Source organism: Ammospiza nelsoni, chromosome 10 (genome assembly GCF_027579445.1).
Source record: "Ammospiza nelsoni isolate bAmmNel1 chromosome 10, bAmmNel1.pri, whole genome shotgun sequence".
Lineage (NCBI taxonomy): Eukaryota > Metazoa > Chordata > Aves > Passeriformes > Passerellidae > Ammospiza > Ammospiza nelsoni.
Window position 1 is genome coordinate 23,422,797 of NC_080642.1, and position 20,693 is coordinate 23,443,489.

Below are 20,693 nucleotides of genomic sequence, written 5' to 3' on the forward strand. Positions count from 1 at the left end.
TGAGCCCCGAGCCCAGAGGAGGAACCTGCTGTAAATCACTTTAATTCAGGCGATGCCTTTTGCCATGGATCCAGGGAAGGGATTCCCTCAGCCCCAGTGCTGTGGGTACAGGCACATCCATCCTGCCTGGGGATCTCCTGCAGGACTGGGCACGGGCTCTGGGGCTCTGGGAGCTGCTGCCTCTGCTCACACCAGGCTCATTCCCCTCCTTGCCTCCTGCCCAGGGCATCCTGCTAAAATCTGGGGTTTGCAGGGAGCTGGAGGGGGCTGTTGTAGATGCAGAGCACTTGTGCTGGTCCCGCTGATGCCTTGGGATTTCAGCTTGTATATTTTTCATGTATTTGTAATCCTGCAGTTCTTTAGTGTATAACTCCTTATGCTCTTCCCAGGGAGGTGGTGGAATCACCATCTCTGGATGTGTTTAAAAAAAGGCTGGACATTGTTCTTGGTGCTATAGTCTGGTTGAGGTGTTAGGGCATAGGTTGGACTGGATGATCTTAGAGGTCTCTTCCAACCTCATTATTCTGTGATTCTGTTAATCTGTGATTCTGTGATTCTAAACTCCACACACAGTGTGAGCTGCTGCTTTCCCATTTTGGGCAGACGCAACAATTCCTCTCCAATCAAGGACACCTCACTGCCTCAGGCCCCAGAGATGGAAACAAAAGTGAGTTGGGGGGAGCAAACTTGGGGTACATGGCTTCATTACCTGAAGCTGGAATTGTCAGATGAACCCCCAATATGCAAATGGTCCAAACTTATAAAGTGTGAAACCTGTGAGCCATGGTCCATTTTGGGTGTAGCCCCTGGGGGGCTTTGTCTGCCCTGAATGTACCTGAAGGTCCTTCCATAAATAGAACTGCTTTTATTCCCCTAATTCTGTCTGGCCTCTGGTTTTCAGATAGCCCCAAAAGGCATCACAGCCCAGCTGTCAGGGACACACTCAGCACTCACCACCCCAGCCCTGCCCTTAGTGCAGCCACCCCAGGAGCTCCCAGGTGTGGGAAATAGTAAAGGTAAGAAGATTTTCAGAAAAAAAAAAAAAAAAAAAGAAAGAACACCTTAGAAACAGCAGAGGAACTTAGAATCAGCTGTAGCTGCAAAGTCTGGAGGTAGAAAAAGTTGCAATGGTACAGCAAGCAAGGATATAGAACAGTAGCTTGGGTCTTAGGCTTTGCTAAGATATACCTTAAGACTGCAGGAAAATGTGCTTAGCAAGATGGTAGAAGGTTTTAAGCTAAATAATGTTGTATTGTGTATTGTTAATAGAAAGAAGACAAGCAAACATTGTGTGAAGCAGGTGTACATGTGCTTTTAGTAATTAGCTAGAAGAACTGTCTGTAAGCTTTAGCAATGTGCCATTGGCTAGAAAGCTTTTAAGATGCTCTGTATCAAAGCCACCTTTGGCTGCTGCTGGCTGTACCTGAGCTTTGCCATGCTCCCCCTGCCTCAGCCGTGTCCCGAGGCTGATGCTGCAGTAAAGCTCGAGGAAGGTTCCCCAGCAGGGCTGCCCTGTTTGTGCAATGCCCAATGGACACAGCAGCACCCTCCCTGTGGCTGTGCTCTGTCCCCAGGTGAGCAGCCTGCCCCGGGGGCCGGGCCGGGGCCGGGAGCAGCGCGTCCTGCTCATGGTGATGGTGATGGTGCTGTGCTTCCTCCTCTGCTGGCTGCCCTACGCGGCTGTGGCACTGCTGGCCACCTTCGGGCAGCCTGGCCTCATCAGCCCTGCAGCCAGCATCGTCCCAGCCATCCTTGCCAAGAGCAGCACTGTCTACAACCCCATCATCTACGTGTTTCTGAACAAACAGGTCAGTGAAATGCTTCCCTTCCCTTCCCTTCCCTTCCCTTCCCTTCCCTTCCCTTCCCTTCCCTTCCCTTCCCTTCCCTTCCCTCCCCTCCCCTCCCCTCCCCTCCCCTCCCCTCCCCTCCCCTTCCCTTCCCTTCCCTTCCCTTCCCTTCCCTTCCCTTCCCTTCCCTTCCCTTCCCTTCCCTTCCCTTCCCTTCCCTTCCCTTCCCTTCCCTTCCCTTCCCTTCCCTTCCCTTCCCTTCCTTTCCCTTCCCTCCAGATTCCATCTGTGCAAGGAGGGACAAAATAGGGAGGGGAGATTGGCACTGTCATGTTTTATAAAAAACCTTCACCAGGATTTTCTCCTGAGAAGCCTCGGAAAAGAAATGTAAACAATATTGTCTGATTGCTTGGAATGTGGTCTGGAGGTTGCTCACCAACAGGTGCATCTTTGATTGGTTCCATGTGAATTGCTTTTAATTAATTACCAATCACAGTCCAGCTGTGTCAGACTGGTCAGTCAGGGGTTTTTATTATTCATTCCTTTCTAGCCTTCTGATGTCTCCTTTCTCTTTGTTTAGTATAGTTTTAGTATATCATAAAATATAATATAATATATAATATAATATAATATAATATAATATAATATAATATAATATAATATAATATAATATAATATAATATAATATAATATAATATAATATAATATAATATAATATAATATAATATAATATAATATAATATAATATTGTAATGTAATGTAAAGTAATATAATATATCAGCCTTCTAAGAACTTGGAGTCAATTCTCATCTCTCACTTCATCCTGGGACCCACAACAACACAACAATTAATAACCACGGGAGATAAAGAGAGCATCAGTGACATCACCCAGATCCATGAGAGGGAAGCTCTGAAAAACAGCTCCAAGGAGCAAATCTATTCAACAAATCTGCATTTTTTGGCAGTTGGGCAAGCAGCTCCCCACATGTGCAAATAGCAAATGATTTTTTGGTCCTTCCTTTCCATTGCCCAATTCACCAAAAAGAGAAGAAATCCGTGTTCTGGCAAGAGTGGAAGCACCAGGCATTGTCTGAGGTGTCTCAGGTATGTGAAGTGTTGTGAGGATGTGAGCCCTTGCTGCCCCACACCCAGCCCAGCACATTGCCCGCAGCAACTCCTCCTCCTCACAACCCCAGCTCTCTGATTTACTCCTGATTTACTCTTTTAACCCCCCTGAAATCCTTCAGCCACTCTTTGTCCTGCTCTCCCCTCCAGGAGCTGGTGAGGATCTGCAGTGCCAGAGGAGCTGGGCTGGCCCCTGGCACAGGGACTGACAATAAAAGTGAGGATGAGCAGAGATCTACAGAGAAAACCAGAGAGCATCAGAGCTCCTCCAATCCCTCAGGCAGCTCCAGCTCCACCAGCCCATTGCACTGAATCTTTGCATTGCTGGGATTACAGCAGGTGGATCATTTGTTTCCCTGGGTCCAGCAAATTGTCCACTTGAAATGGTTTTTGGAAGCTGTTAGGAAGCACAGACAGTAAATTGCTCACTCTCTCTCGGAAACAAATGATGATGGTAAAAGATTGATTTAAGTCTGGCTTGAATTAGCTGTGGGTGCTTTTCCTGGGACATGAGAAATTGCCAGGGAGTCAAAGTTTCCATGACAGCATCCATCATCTCCTCAGCATCCATCATCTCCTCAGCATCCTCCAGCTCCACTCAGTGCCACAAACAGCCCAGGGGGTGCAGAATTCCCTGACACCTTCCCTGGGATAGGAGCCCTTCTTTCCCTTCTCCTCCATAATTTAGCTCTTGAATAAGGTCTCTGATGAAACCCCTGCAGTGTTGGGGAGCTGCTGCCATCCCCTGCCAGGGAAAGCCCAGCACACAGAGGGTAATTCTGCCTCACTCCCAACACCCCCAGCCCTGCTCACCCCAGAGAGGCAGCTCAGAGCCCCCAGGCTGATCTGAACTTGTTCATGTGCAAAGAGCTCTCCAAAACAACACAGACTGCGCACAGGAGTCTTCTACAGACAATTCTAAATTAATCTTTTTACTGAATAGCTTGCTGACACAAACAGCAGCTAGACACAAATTAAACTGGGTTTGTCCATGCCAGACTCCTGAAGTTCACCATGAACTTTTACTCCAGGTGCTCCACACACGCTTCATTTTGTTTGTGGAGGGGGTTTTGAGGTTGGGTTTTTTAAATTTTTCTTCAGTTCCACTTGGTTTGCATTGCTCAGTTGGTATTTCAGCAGCAATCAGTGCTCAGGGTTCTATACTCAGTGCAGAATGAGAAGTCAATAGTTTGGGTTTCCCTGCCCTCAGGAGAGAACCTCAGGCCAGAAGATGCTGCAGCCACCCAGGAGTGCCAGGCATGGGAGAGCAGGAGCTGTTGTTGTGGTGTTAATGAATTGTTGTGGTGTTTCAGGTGTTAATGAATTGTTGTGGTGTTTCAGGTCACCCAGAAAACCACATTCAACACCAACAGCATTCCTGAGGCTGTGGGAACCTGGAGGAGATGCCTTGAGAGCTCCCACAGTGACACTGCCCTCTAATTCTGGGCTATTCCTGAAACAATTCTGTGTCCAGGCTTCCCCCATGCTCTGGCCAATGCTCAGAAATCTCTAATGAGGCTGGATAAAATCTGAGAACAGGCCAGATAAAATAACATTCACATGCAGGAAATGCATCCAGGCAAGGACAAGGTGAAGGTTAAGCAGATTGAGGAGACTCTCCAGTGAAACAGGAATTCACTGGGGATTAAACAGCTGCAGAAAGGTACCTGGGAAGAACCATGTGAGCTTGACTATGAGGGCAAAGAAAAAATATAAAATAGACAGTACTGCCCATGAGTTTTGAAGCTGCTTAATATTTCAATGCTGATGAAAAAATTCTGATTACTACAAAGTAAGTTTTTAGTCCTGACAAAATGCAGTTTCTCATTGAAAAAAAAAGGAACCTCAGCTGATACAAAAATTGTGTAAAACTTTAAAAAAGCCACTTTGCCCAGCAAGCAAGGCTGCTGATGAAAAACCAGCATGATTTTCCACTTGGCTGTTGATAACAAGAGTTGTCAGAGCTCATTTCTAGCAGCTGTGTTGTACAAAGAATTACCAGTAATGTTGTTTTGGACTCTTGAGTGTAGAGATCAGTTACCAGCCTTTGACCCTGCAGCCTTGGGGAGGCCATGCACACAATCCACACCACCTAAAATCCCCATTTTTTCAGCTACAGGCAGTTTCCTTGTCCTCATGCTTTGCACATTCCCTCTGCTCTCAGATCCACAGAATGTTCTGCTGTGCAACTGAAAAAATCCCTCCAGTTATGGGTATTGAACCAGCCCCTCCTGAGAGCTTAAACATCTCATCTTTTCCCTGGTCAGACCCAAACCAAAGCAGCCAGCAGTTTGATTGGTAACTCAATTAATTCAATCCATTCCCCACTCTGAGCAAGGGGATGTATCCATACCCTGATGGAGGCAGCAGGAGTGACTCTCAGCTCCCCAAAATCCCTGTGCACAGCAGGGTTTGCAGCAGGTGACAGATCCTACAAGGAGAAGTTTTAGTCCCTTCTAGTCTCTGCCTTGCACAAACTCTGTAATATCTGTGATCAATAAAACACAGGACAGCTGCTGGAGGCCTGTGACCTGTCCCAGAACTTTGTTCAAGGCTCCCTCCCCTCTGTGCTGCTCTGCTGAGCACAAGGACATGTGTGACATTCACAGTCTCTGGAGAGAGAGACACACAATTCTCCCTCCCAGGATTTTCCTGGAGAAGCACAGAGAGAAGAAGAGAAAAATTCCTATCTCTATTCTCTGCTCCTGTTGCTTTTGCACATGTGGAGTGTGTTATGGAGATTGTTCACTTGAAGGGATTTGTCAGTTGGATTCTGCTGAGGATTGTTTTGTTTCCTTGGCCAGTTGGCTCAATGTGACCGTGTTCACAGGGGTTCTTGGACTGGGGAAGAGATGAGGATCTGACTCCATGTTTCAGAAGGCTTGATTTATTTTTTTATTATATATATTATATTAAAACTATACTAAAAGAATAGAAGAAAGGATTTCATCAGAAGGCTGGCTAAGAATAGAAAAGAAAGGAATGATAACAAAGGTCTGTGGCTTGGGCTCTGTGTCCAAGCCAGCTGACTGTGATTGGCCATTAATTAGAAACAACCACATGAGACCAATCCCAGATGCACCTGTTGCATTCCACAGCAGCAGATAACCATTGTTTGCATTTTGTTCCTGAGGCCTCCCAGCTTCTCAGGAGGAAAAATCCTAAGGAAAGGATTTTTCATAAAAGATATCTGTGACAGCTCAAAGCTGTGTCCAGGCTGTCTCAGTCACAGTTTTTTCTTTAGTCTCTTTTGTATAGTATAGCATCTCTTTAGTATAGTTAAAATATAGCATTAATGTAATGTAGTATAGCTTAATAAACAATTGTTCAACATTCTTAATAATGGACTCAGATGCCAATCATCCCCTGCATTCAATAGATATATTTTATTTGAGAAAACATTTCAACCTCCAATACAAAATATTGTCACACCCATCCTGTTCCAGAGCTATCCCAGGAACTTAATTAACACCAAATCATGAGATAAAGCCCAGCTTATAAAACCTGAGCTGAATTTAACTCCTGCTGACTTGCTGTTCTCTTTGTGTGCCAGTTTCACAGGTGCTTTGTGGAGCTCCTGAGGTGCAACAAATCCCCCCAGAGCTCCTTGCCCAGGCTGAAACAGCAAGAACAAACCCCAGGTTCTGAAGAGCTTCTGCCAAAGCCCAGCCAAGCCCAAAGGAGAGATCCAGAGCTTGGTGCTGTGGGAGGGCTCCAAGAAATAAGCTGCATGTGAGGAGAGGGGAACAAGGCTCTCCAGGAGGGAATGGCCAGCCTGCAGATGGCCCCACTCTCCCTGGCTTGGATTATCTCCTCTAAAAAGTCTCATGTTGCTTTTCAAACAAACACAAACAGATAATGATGAACTATGCAGTTACAGGGTAAAGCTCTGCTAAAATTTAAAGTGCATGTATTGGTTATGCTTCAAACTTTAGAAATTGCAGCTGAAGCTTAGGAAAATATGTATTTGAGGGACCTTTTAATTGTCAGCTTATGAAGTTAGTGCAGCAAAAGATAACTTCCCCCAGCACTCAGTGAAGGAGCAGCTCTGAATGCACAGCCCCTGTCTCTGGAATCTCTGGAAATGCCACTTGGTGAGCTTTAGGAACAAAGCAGAGGGATCCTTTGGGCAGGGGGTCTCTGGGGGCACCTATGGGGGCAAGGGGAGCCAGGGAGGCTGAGAGTGCAGGGCAGCCCTGGGCAGCAGTGGCAACAGAGCTGGGAAACAATTCTGGGGAAGCAATGTCAGGAGCCAGGACATCCCTCTGCCTGTCCTGAGCAGCCAAGACCCCTGCCAGGGGGCTCAGAGACCCTGGCACAGAGCCCAAAACACCTGTGGGTTTGATTATGACCCATGGAGCAAATTACCAACCTTAGATGAAGATCTGCAAGTCACAACAGTTTAGGTAGAATAATAGTGAAGTTATCACAGGGTGGAAAAGTAGATTTTGGGGTTTTTGGTATGGAGTTTCAGGAGGCAAGATGGAGGGATCTGGGCATGTCCAGCCTTTCTCCTTCTTCTTCTTGGCCTCCATCTTCTGCTGTGATGGTGGCACTGACAGATTGGTTTAGAGTAGAAGCTCACTGTCTAACACAGGTGATGGGTATTGGGAAGTAATTGTAAACATTGTACAGGTAGATTTTAGTATAAGGACATAAAGGGGGCAGGCAGAGTGCCTGGAACTGTCCTGCTGGACGGACCTCGGCAGGGCAGGAGAAAGAATTTTATAGATAAGATGCAATAAACAACCTTGAGACCGAGAAATGAAGAGCCCTGACTCCTTCTTCAAGTGCTGGGCTGGGAAAAGAGACTTTGGAACTTTTCTCGGGGTCCTTCTGACCAGACAGACATCCCGACAAAACAATTCTGCTGAAACAACAATTCTCCTTCCACCCAGAGCTGTCCCTGTTTCCCCCCAGGGATCCTTCTGCAGGTTCCTCCTCCTGGGCATTTTTGGGGAGGGAGGGACAGTGGTGCCTCCTACAAACAGAAAAGCATTGGGAAGCCCCAGAAGGGCAGCTGGAGGAAAAATGATAAACAAACAAAGAGGGAACAACCTTCTCCCTCATCAACTCTGAGCACAATCTCAATATTTTGACATATTTGAAAATATTTGACAATATTTTCATCCCAGATTTGAAGGAAAACATGAAATGGCACTATTCTGTGGAAAATTACTTTTCTAGCCCCAAACTACATGGGAATGCCTTCTTTCAGAGGAGTTTCACACAGAAGCAAATCCACAGCCCTGCCATCACAGCTGTCAAAAATTTGTAGCACAGTGCTGTAATTACCATAATTAGCCAGCAAAGGGGTTTGGGGAGTGAACACTGTGCATATCATTACCAGGGTACCTGTTCCAAAAGGATATTTTTGATTTTTCAGATGATCAAAGCTGTCTTTTTCTTCTAGGGATGTGGGTTTGTTTTTCTTTGCAATATTAACAAAATCTTTATTGTAGTCACAACATTATTTCACAACCTATTTCTTTTTTTATCCCTAAACCACAACTGTGCTAATAACCTACATAACACCAAATGTTTTAAAATACAGAAGCAGAAGCCATGAATTGAGGTTTTTACTGAGGTGATATTAGTGGATGAAATATAAGCAATAGATGCACTTACTGCTAAGCAATACTAATCAATTATTTATTCCCAAGCACATATTTTTAAAGAGTAGTTTGTTATTTTCCAATTAGAAAGCATGCCAGGAATTTTCCAGTTCATCTTTTCCCTTGATATTGTCTCTAGGTGGATTGTTAAATTCCAGTATGAATTTGTGCATTAATAGCAGTATTGCAGCTCTGTGACTGGTGGGTTTTGTACACGTAAGGATTTGTTCTTAGAGCATACAAATCTGGTGTTGGTAGGTGTCTTGGAGACTTGAAATAATTCATGGTTTGTGATAAAAATGTGTGTTTTCAGCACAAATTGTTGGTTTCTGTCGCATTAACCCTGTAACCTGCTGCAAACCCCACCTGAGAGCAGCTTGTACCTGCCCTGCTTGGAAACATGCAGGATGTTGTAGCTGTAAATAAAAATATTCTCCAGTGGTACCTCCCCAGCCTCCTCTCCTGGTCAGCTCAGCACCACAGCCCTCACCCATCCCCACATCTGGCACCAGGGACAGCAGCTGCACCCGGCCTGGGCTGCCCAGCAGCTCCTCTGGCCAAACTGCTGGATAACACCATCCAGGTGACACCAATTTCATGAAAAACACACAGAAAAGGCCAAACACACACACCAGCACAAGCAGAACAACACCAGAATCCCCAGATTTCAATTCACACTTCCAAAGTGACAGCAAAATTCTCCTCCTTGAAAAGAAGGTACAGCTCCCATTTGTTTCAATGACTGTACAGCTCTCTACTTTCTGAGGTTTATGAGCAGCTTGTAATTTCATTTCAGCAGGCAGGTTTGCTGCCATTAAAAGAGATTATAATTTCATAACCATTTACCTGGATTTTTTTTTAAACCAAGCACTGTGTAACCAGCAGTATCACATGGTGTTCAGCAAGCAGTCAAACCTTCCTTTACCTATTTTTCAGCACCTTCAATATATGAAAAATGAGCTAAATGACTGAAATTCACCCCTTGCACTACTTTGCATCCTTTTCTTTTGTGATAAGGAAAATCTATTTGGCTTTGAATGAATCATCTCACTGCATGCAGACCCAATGCCCAGAGGACACCCCAAGGGAGACTTTGCTGAATTTTCAGATACAAACATAAGAACTGGGTTTAGAGTCAAGCAGAACTGATAGCAGCAAGGAAATGAACATTAAACAGTTCAAACAGCTCCGTGTCCTTCAGAGCTCTCCCTTCCCAGCATCACAAAAGGAACAAAGGATGATCAGGGCACAGGCACCACGCTCAGGGAGGAGGGAACCTTGCACATCCCTTGGGACTCATCAGATGTGAGATGTCACCAGATGTCACCTCCCAGAGGCACAGACCCCCTTGTACCCATCACAGGAAAAGCTTCCAAGAACTCTTTCACTCTTTCCTTTTCTGCCTGGATTGTGGTGGCCCCGTTCCAGGAAGGGATGAGGAAAAGTCCCTCCAGGCAATGGGAGCTTTCTCACCACTGTAAGAGCGCTTCAGGCCCACAGGCTGAAACTTCATTTAAAGCAAATCAGTTCTCAGTGCCCCTGTGCCTCGCCTTGAATTGAACAGAAATACCAGCTCAGCTGTAAAAGGCCAAGGCCCCAGATTAGAAGAGAACAAGCCCAAGTCCTGCAGGAGAAGGAGCAGCACCCTCTGGAGCTGCAGGGAGTTCATCCCAAGGAATTCGGGGTTCCTGGCACGTGGGTACAGCCAGCACTCATTGTGGAGTTACCCTGCAGAGTTTCTGTCAGCTCTGGGGCCAGGACAGCCCCCAGCCAGGTAGGAAGCTGACACACAGGTTATTTTTACATAGCACAGGGGAACTAAACTTAGTGTGATGAACAATGACTGCAGTTGCTGTAGTGATTGATTTTATTTGCCTTCCCACATGGGCTATATGGCTTTTTCTCCCCTAATGCCTAGAGAATATTGCCCAAGAAAGTGGGCAACACCAGTCACACCACTGACAACTGAATGACATCCAGCACCCAGAAAGTGCTTTTGTGTTTATTGGGTTTCCCATCAAACTCTGAGCAAGTTCAATAACAGATAAATTAATTATACCAGAATTACACCAGTACTGTCACAGACATCTTTTACGAAAAATCCTTTATTTAGGAATTTTCCTCCTGAGAAGCTGGGAGGCCTCAGGAACAAAATGTAAACAATGGTTATCTGCTGCTGTGGAATGCAACAGGTGCATCTGGGATTGGTCTCATGTGGTTGTTTCTAATTAATGGCCAATCACAGTCAGCTGGCTCAGACAGAGAGCCAAGCCACAAACCTTTGTTATCATTCCTTTTCTACTGTTAGCCAGCCTTCTGATGAAATCCTTTCTTCTATTCTTTTAGTATAGTTTTAATGTAATATATATCATAAAATAATAAATCAGCCTTCTGAAACATGGAGTCAGATCCTCATCTCTTCCCTCATCCTCAGACCCCTGTGAACACAGTCACACTCCAGTGATGAGGATTCATGCAAGCATCACCCTGCTGATCTAAATGCAGTAAAAATGCACCAAGTGCCAGCCACAAACCCTTCAGCAGAAGTTGCTGTGATCCAAAGATAAAAACATCCTTAGAAAGGAGACCTGGGAGAATGAACAGAGAGGCTCCTGCTCCCCTGGCTCTCAGTCAGCAGCTGACACAGTTACACAGCCCAAAGCGATGAACAATGGAGAAGGAATTTCTGCATCTATTTAAGAAAGATTGAAAATAAAAGAAGATTATTAAAGTCACAGTGCACACCATCCTGTTCCATCACAAGAACTGGAAATATTTACACAAGCATTAGAAGACCAATTACCTGCCTTTGCTTTGTTGAACTGCTCGAGTTTAACAATTCATTCCCACCAAATTGGAATTTGAGGAAACACAGGGAAAAGATCCTATCTTGTCCATCTACATAACCCAAATACAGACAATAATTTGAGGTATTATTGCACAGTGCCTTCTATAACAACCTCAGAGAGGACTCTTTATTTCTTTGCCTTTATTCCTGCACATGGATGCTCAATCCTGACTGCAGAGGGGTTTGCTCTCAGGAAGAAACCTCTCCATGTGCACTACTGAGCAGAAGAGGGATTTAACTCTCCCCTTAAGCCCCAAAGCAATGAATCCAGTCAGGCTGCAAGTTTTCCAGCAGAGCAGAAACCAAGTAGGAAACCAGTGTACACTGAGTCAGTCAGGTGTGACCCTGCCTTCTCCAAAACAAGCTCTCCTTGGTGAGGTGTCTGTGCTCTTCTCCAGCTTTTCAGGAGCACAGCAGCTGGAGGTCTGCAGCAGCCTGGCTTTCAAAAGGGGCAGATTTGGGGTACTGGAGTCTCTGTGACCCCAGCCCCTCACACCTCCATACAAGCCTTTATTTGAAATCTTTTGAGCAGTTCCCTCAGCATCAGTGTGGTCAGTCTGAGCTGAGAAGCTGCATTAAGTCTGCAGGATTCACCCTCTTCAGTGAGCTGTGCCTCTGAGGGTAATAAATAAATAACTTGGTTTCCTGGCTGGTCTTCCTGAGTGAAGTTCTCAGGCTCGCTCTACTGAAAAACTCCCTCTGGGCCTTGGAAGAGCCAACCAGTCTATAAACAGCCCATGAGAAACATCTTACAAGTTTAAAATTAGCATGAAAACCACTGAGATCTCAAGTATGTTGCAGAAATAACAAAATCCCTTTGTGTGGGAGCCCAAGGGTGACCTCAGTACTCCATGGAGAGCCCTTTCCCCAGCAGGGTTCTGCTCTCCCCCAGCTGTGTCAAAGACACCTTTTATGAAAAATCCTTTCCTTAGGATTTTTCCTCCTGAGAAGCTGGGAGGCCTCAGGAACAAAATGTAAACAATGGTTATCTGCTGCTGTGGAATGCAACAGGTGCATCTGGGATTGGTCTCATGTGGTTGTTTCTAATTAATGGCCAATCACAGTCAGCTGGCTTGGACCAAGAGCCAAGCCACAAAGCCTTTGTTATCATTCCTTTTCTACTGTTAGCCAGCCTTCTGATGAAATCCTTTCTTCTATTCTTTTAGTTTAGTTTTAATATCATATATATAATAATAAATCAAGCCTTCTGAAACATGGAGTCAGATCTGTGTCTCTTCCCTCATCCTCAGACCCCTGTGAACACCATCACACAGCAGGGCTCAGCTCTCCCCCAGGAGACCCTACCAGGGCACCTCCATCACCATCACCCCGTGCCCAGCTCAGGTTGTTACAGGACATGCCAAGGACTGGGGGACCCCTCAGATCCAGTGGGCACCCTCCAGTCACAGCAGGGCTTTCCACGTCTAAAGCCCAACGTCAGCTGTGGTTTTCATCCTGAAAGACGAAACCAGATCTTACAACTGAGATACAAATAAGGGAGAGGAAAACAAAAGAAAAACATCAAGATTACTCCACAAGTAAAGAAGGAGCAGCCTCTGCCCTAAAACCTCCATCTTGCTTTACAGATATTACTATATTGTTATACCTTAATCTCTAAGTTTTCCACCATGTGATATTACACACTTCTCTTCAAACACCACAGCCACAATCCCAGTTCCATCAATCAGTTTGGGACCTTCTCCACGGCCTCAGGTCAATGCAGTGTTCTCCTGGGGGTCAGTGCCTGTCAGCACAGAAACTCTAAAATTCTCAGCAAGCAGGGTTTCAACAGTGTATAAATATGGTAAATAACAAAAATGTTCCCTTCAATCCAATATGATGATGATTGCATAAAAATAGATTCATGGCATAAAGGAAGATTGGTTAGCAACAGAAAGAGCTTCATTCAATCTTAATTCTACATGTTGAGGTTTTTAATATAATTTGCCTAAAACCCCGACCACTTTGCATTAAAAACCAGACAACGACACAGTGGTAAATCAATGAGAATGAGATTAATCAGACAGGCTTTCCAGTGCTAAAACATCCTCAGCTGAGTCTGAAAGTCCTGATTTGGTCTGAGCTGTCAGGATCCAGTGGGAGAAGAGGCAGCTGCTGTTCCTCTGGGAATCCAGTGGAGAAGCCGTGCTGTCTCAAAACCTCTGGATTATATCTGGGTAGGAATGCTTGGCTCCTCCCTCTGGGCTCACATCTCCCAATGGGATGCTGTAGCTCTTATCAGCCATGCAGTGACATTCAATATCTGTTATCAGCAATGTCCCCTCCCGAGGGAGGTGTGAATGTGGTGATTCAAAGAGAGAGATAAAGCAAACTGCTCACTTGACAAAAGATAATCTGCCATACAGATGGGAATGGAAAACATCCTGCCTTGCAATTTTCAACCCACTGTCACCCTCCAATCTACCGTCACTCTTACAAAACTATAAGTGTTAGAGTCAGAAAATAAACTTTTTTTTTCTTCACTCTGAGAACAGCGGTGTGCGCTTGTGTTCTTTCATGTGCTATAGTGACAAGAGGGGGAAAGCCACGTGCACATACTGAAATGGTTGAGATAGAAAGGTAGACATTTTTCTTGTACAGTGTCCTGCCCCTGTACAAGAGAGAATCTCCCATGGAGGAGGGAGCTCTCCCACCCTGAGAGCCTGCTGGCAGCGGGAGCCACATCCCTGCTGCCCCAGCAGGTCCCTGCCCAGAGGCAGCACATTCCCTGTTCTCCCTTCTCCTCTGCACAGCCCCAGGAGAAGATGGCCGAATCCATCATGTGCGGTTTCTCCCCACCATCCATGGTCCAGCTCACCCAGCAGTGCTGTCCCACCCCTGGGCTGGCTCCACTCACCCCAAGGAATTCAGGGACAGGAGCACTTCAGAGATTGAACACAAACCAATGAACTGGGGATAGGAAACTCCCTAGACATGGACAAGTGCTGTTCTGAGGTGACAATAAATTGTTTTACATGAGAAGACCACAAGGTATTTCCGTAATCCTGGTATTTTTCCTCAAACAATTCAATTTTAAATACTCAGTTCCTTAGCTTTGTCATGAGACAGTTGCAATTGTACAAGTTTTTATACCAAAGCCTCTTGTACCAAAGGCTGTTTTAATTTAAGTCTGTACTTTACTGTGGGAAGTATCTACTGCAGCTGGAGGGAGGAGGTTGTGATTTTATCCCATCTGATATATTCAAGCCTTTTTTTTCTCCTGATTTCTTTTCTTCCAGACAGATATCTAAAAGAATCAGATTACAATAATAATAATCTAAAAGATATAATAATAATAATAATGATAATAATAATAATAATCTAAAAGAATCAGTCTTGAGAGAGAAACTGAGGAACAGCTGTGGCAGCAGACATCCCAAAGCTGGGTTTAGACTACACCAGTGGCTTTAACAACCTCAAATACTACAAAACTAAACAGGCAAAGAGCGGCAGGAAAGGCACTGACAACCTGAATGGACTGGAAGCATCGACCTTGAGAGCTCAATTAAGGCAGGCAAAGTTCATTAAACAGCAGCTGAATGAAAGAAACTCATTTTCATTTACACACAGCCTCCAGCTGAAGTGTGAGGATCCCTGCTGGTTACACCTGCTCACATTTTGAAGCACATGCAAATGTCTCCACTTCCCAAATTCCAATCTGTGCCCCATCCTCAAAACTGTTAGGTTAAAACAAATCCTAAATTTAAAATAAAATAGCCTTTAGCTAAACTTTTATTATACAACCATAAACAAAACCATTTTTCCTGTAACACAAAAACTGCATTTAAAAAACCCCAATAACTTAAAACCAAGAAGTACGGTAATGTTCTATAAAAAAGTGCATAAACAAAAACAAATTAAAAAATAATAGTATCCTCTGTCTTCAGTAAAAAAAAAATCTCTGTTCTCAAAACCCCTCAGTTCCAAAAAATAAATTAATGTCCTGGAAATAAAAAACTGCTACTTTTTAAAAACTAAACAAAACATTCTTAAAAAAAACAACATAAAACCAACTCTAATCCATGCACAATAATAAAAACACTATACATTAAAAAAAAATCACAATAACAAATGTTCTCCAAACAGTACCACATAACATAAAACCACAAAAAAAAATTCAATTGTATTTCCTAAAAGAGCCTATAATAAAAAACCCTCCTTTCTTATTAATAAACTAAAAGTCAATTATCTAAAAAGTAATAACTAAATTAAAAAGCTAAAATTCTATTTCGTGTCATAGTAGAAATTAAAAAAAATGTAAAAAAATTTTCATTTGAAGTTCTGTATATTCCTTTTTTCATATCACAACTTAATAAAGTTCTTTCCTTTATTCTGAAACTAAAACCTACTTTACTCTATTTCTAATCACATAACAAACATTTAAAAAAATATATTTTCATAAAAAACACTAACATTACACCAACATCAAACCATAACATTTTTGGTTATTAATTTTCTGGTATTTTTTTCCAATACTGGAAAAGCCAGGAATACTTCTATTTTGTGTAATAGTAAAAAATTTTTAAAAATATTTTAAAAATTTCATTCTAAGTTGTGTGTATTCCTTTTATCATATTATAAGTTAATAAAGTTCTTTCCTTTAGTCCTAAACTAAAACCTACTTTTCTCTATTTTTAATCACATCTCACAACAAACATTAAAAAAAATATATTTTCATACAAACACTAACATTCCACCAACATCAAACCATAACATTTTTGGTTATTAATTTTCCAGTATTAATTTTCCAGTATTTTTTCCAGTACTGGAAAGTATTCCTGGAAAAGCCAGGAATACTTCTATTTTGTGTAATAGTAAAAAATTTTTTTAAATATTTTAAAAATCTCATTCTAAGTTGTGTATATTCCTTTTTTCATATTATAAGTTATTAGAGTTTTTTCCTTTATTCCTAAACTAAAACCTACTTTATTTCTAATCACACAACAAACATTTTAAAAAATACATTTCCATAAAAACACTAACATTACACTAACATCAAACCATAACATTTTTGGTTATTAATTTTCCGGTATTTTTTCCAATACTGGAAAAGCCAGGAATGCCCTCTTGCTGCCATTCTTGCTCAAACACCCCTGCTTCACTCCGCAGTTTTGTGCTTCTTCCCCTGATGTTCAACATCCCATGGAAAGGCAGCAGGGTCCCAGGGGTGCACAAAGAGCTCAAATCCCATGGAATTTTGCAGAGCTCTGGCAAAGGGGGAAGGATTCCAGCACTGCAGCACCAAGGCTCCTCAAAAACCCAAAAACCCCAGGGAGATGCTCCAGTTCTGCACCAGGCCAGGACCTGGTCACATCTGAAGGTGCAAAGTTGGACCTGGTCACATCTGCAGGTGCCAAATTGGACCTGGTCACATCTGCAGGTGCAAAGTTGCTGGGGCTCTGCAGGATTTCTTACAGCCTGTGAGTTGGTTCAGTAAAGGAGCTTAAAATATTTATAATGCAGCAAAATCCCACTGACTCAGGCCACTCGTGACTGCCAAGTGGGAAGGTGCCTTGTCAAGTGCTTTGCCATATTTACCATATGCTGCTGGTAAGGTCACTCTGGGGCTTTTGTTTTGTTTATTAAGTAGAATTTCCTGAAACTGATTGCACAACTTTTCCCATTCTCACCCAACATGCCATTTCCTAGTTACTTTCCCTGATGATTAGTAAGTTTTGTTATTGTTTGGCCATGAACAAATGTCAAGTGCTGCTCTTGGTAGAATAATCACCTTCTGACTTGAAAGGAAGAGCTGTTTTTAAGAGCTGTGTTCCTGGAAATACTGCACTCAGATCACTATCTTTATGAATCAAAGCAAAAGGTACATTAGCAAACAAACAGAGAGGAAATTTTTAACTTGACCAGGTCAGACAGATGTCACCAACTGAGTGTTTTCACAAGCACTGCAATTCTCAGGCTTGCACTGAGCAGTCACTGGAGGCTCATTCCTGCTTGAAAGGAAAATGGAAAGTGTTTCTGGCATTTGCTGATCCATGGAAGAGCTTTGAAGTGCAATTTCATCACAACCAAAAACCTCAAGCAAGATACCCAGGTGTTCCCAAGGGCTCTGGGGAGTTGGGAGGGATTAAGCTAAGCTTTGCAGTCCAGGGATTTTGTAACAAAACACTTGGCACAAAACCAGCTGTATCCACCTCCATTTGTACCAGAGATGCAGCAACTCTGCCCTTGGGGTGTCCTTGTGCTGAAAGCAGCGTGGTGCTCAGCTCCCACACACACTTGGTACAATGCTGGTGTCTCCTGCTCAGCACTGTAAAATTCCTTCATGGGTGCATCCCTCTCCTCACCCTCAATGAGCTTCTTGCTGCATTGCACCCTCAGCTGCAGCAAAGCACAGGGCTGAACTTTGCTGTGTTTGTTGTTTTTTCTCCAAGCAGTTCCCCTGTAAGGATCTCCCCCTCACACACAGTGACAGCTGGGCACAGAGGGAATTTAAGCCTGCTGACAAATCTCACTCTGCAGAAAAACAAAGCATGACTTCAGGTGGTGGGATAGCTCAGCTGCTTTTAATCTGTGTATCAGCTTTTCCAAAGATGCCTTACTGCTTACACTGGCAGATTAATGAATAAAAGCACCCCTGTCATGCTGAGGCTATGGAAATATCAAGCACAGTCTACAGAAACCATCTGCTCCCAGGAAAGGATGGAGAGAGAATAGGGATGGGATCAGACCACAGGTACACAAGGCTTGCAGAAAGAAGCACAGAGGTTTCATAAAGGAGAAATCCACAGCCATCACTGTCCCTTTCCAGCCCTTGGAGACTTTCTGGGGCAGGGGAAGGGGCAGTGGGGGGACACAGCTGCTCCATGGAGCAGGAATCTGGGTGCCAGCATGACCATTGCAACAGAAGCTTTGTTTTAATATTAATAGTTATTCAGGAGAACTGAAAATTAACCAAGCTTAAAACTATTTCCTGCACTGTTCATTTTATGGCAAACAGTGGTAAAAATAGCTGATTTCTTGACACACCACTTCCTTGTTCACACATACCATCAGGGCTACTCATTTGCTATTTTTTCCATTCTCTGCCATGTATGACAGTGCTGCATTATAGCACCATCATTATATTTCTTTATTAACTAAAAGTGTAACGTTTAGCTGGGGTAAATCAGAATTCCTTCAGGGCACAGGTTTGGGTGTCTAGAGGCAGGCAGGAAGGCATCAGACCAGGGACAGGGATGAAATTCCCACCATGTCTGGAGCAGCACAGCCTCACCAAGGCCCAGCTTCCAGCCAGGTGTCCCCCCAGAGCCACTGACACTCACTTATTCTGCCTTGGTTTGCTTTACACATGTCAAGAGCTGAGATGTGCAGAGACCTCCCTCCTTCCTTGGAGGTCACAGGCAGGAGGAGATGGTTCCATTGCTCCGTCACCCAGGGCAAGTTTCTGAGTTCCATGCCAGTGACAAACACAGAGGCTGGCATTGCTGCAGGGCAGGTCTGCCCAGAGCTCCCCACCTCACCCCAGTGTCCCAGCAGTGACAAATCCATCCAGCAATGACTGTGTGGGCTCAGTTTATAGAAATATACCCATTTTATGGCTCTTCTTTTGCATCCCTCAGCAGCAGGGCAGTCAGATGGCGGAGTGCAAAGCACCACTGCCAGCTACAGCTGTGTCACCTCCATCTGGGGGCAGAATGAGCAGGAGGCCCTGTGGCCCACCCTGGGATGGGCCCACCCTGTGTTGTGCTCATGTGGAATGTGTTTGGAGATTGTTCACCCACAGGTGATTGTTCCATTGGATTCTGCTGGGAGTTGTTTTCACTCTTTGGCCAATCAGGGCCAAGCTGTGTCAGGACTCTGGAGAGAGTCAGGAGTTTTCATTATTATCTTTTTAGCCTTCTGTAAGTATCCTTTCTGTATTCTTTAGTATAGTTTAGTAATCTTTAATATAATAAAGTATAATAAAGTAATAAATTAGCCTTCTGAGCACATGGAGTCAGCTGCATCATTCCTGCCTTCATTGGACATTCCCAGCAAATACAATATTTCACCAACACCAGAGTGGTACAAGGTAAGCAGCCATGGAGGGCTCTGTGTGAACTGCTGGGGGTTGGAACAGGAGATAACACCCAGCAGAGCTGTCCTGGAGCAGGATTAGCAAAGTTTGGCTGCTTTAATCCCCTTGTTACAAGGACCCTTTTGTTTGTCACAGGTTAGAGCCAGTGCTGGCCATGGAAGCACCTCGCTGTTGTTTTTGTAAAGGATGCCAGGGCCAGGCAGGAAAAGCACTGCAAGGTGATTTGCAGGAATGGAAATAAAGACATTCCAAGTTGGTTTTGTTCCCATAGGCACAGCTTTCCATGCACACTGACATCCAAAACCAGCAGCACACTCAGACATGGATGGAAACAGCAAGCCAAGCTCACTGGGGTTTGGGAAGTGTCTGTTTCTGCTCCAAGAGATCTAGCTTCTGCCAGAAGTCATTCACTCCAAAGCACTTTCTGTCCACTCCCTCTGCTCCTGCCCTTCTCTGGCTTTAAGAGACTTATTTGGGACAAATTGCACTAAACAAACACTTTTTCAAGCTATCTCTCAGGCCTGATTTTCCCTGCTCATCTTCCATTCTGCTTTTGCAAACACCCATGCACCTTCTTAAAACATATCTTGAACTGAGGAGTTTTTATTTTTTCAAATACTCATTGCTTAATTTTTCTCCCTAAATTAATCTTCTTCCTTGTATACTGAACACAAGTTAGGGGTAGAGAATTTCACATCCACCTGGCTGTCAAAAGATGAAATTTAAATGAACTGCTGCCTTTATCACACATGAAGCTACAAGCTAACTGTAACCAAATGAACACAGGGATGCAAACCCTTGCAAAACTAGGAGACACAGACCCCTGCAGTGGTGACATCCTGGAGGATGAGGAGCAGGAGGAGCCACCTACCTACAGAGGGAAGGATTTCCCTACAGAGGCAAGTGTTTCACAGGACTTTGGTGGAAGATGAGAGGCGCCAAGGCTGGCCCCTGGAAGGGCTCCTTCCCCTCTCAGTGCAGGCACTGCTATGTTTGCAACCCTCTAGAACAACCCCAGCACCTTCATCTGCACTTCCAAAACCAAGCTAGAAATAAGCACATCCTCTTCCTTTCAAGTTCTGTCGTCAAAAAGGATCTGTAGCTCCTTCTGGAGTGGGGCACAGTAATAGGAGCCTCCTCAAGCTAGGGCTCATAAGCTCTTGGAGGTCTATTAACTCACCCAAGATAGCTCAGCTACCTTTGGAGGCATAAAATCAGCAGGATGGCTTCTGTTGCAGTGTTGGAAATAAAAAAGTTTTATAAAAGGCAAAATACAAATT

The 20,693-nt window shown here is 44.2% G+C and overlaps 1 protein-coding gene across 1 annotated transcript in view; it reads left to right on the forward strand.

Moving 5' to 3' along the window:
* The window catches only part of LOC132077613 (pinopsin-like), a 34,229-nt gene extending 23,733 nt beyond the window's left edge, over positions 1–10,496 (forward strand). The window contains exons 3-6 of the mRNA XM_059479427.1: positions 1,575–1,808; positions 6,466–6,615; positions 10,092–10,226; positions 10,446–10,496. Of these exons, the coding sequence (XP_059335410.1) occupies positions 1,575–1,808; positions 6,466–6,615; positions 10,092–10,226; positions 10,446–10,496 (570 nt within the window). The remainder of the gene's footprint in view (positions 1–1,574; positions 1,809–6,465; positions 6,616–10,091; positions 10,227–10,445) is intronic.
* Positions 10,497–20,693: the final 10,197 nt, after the last annotated feature.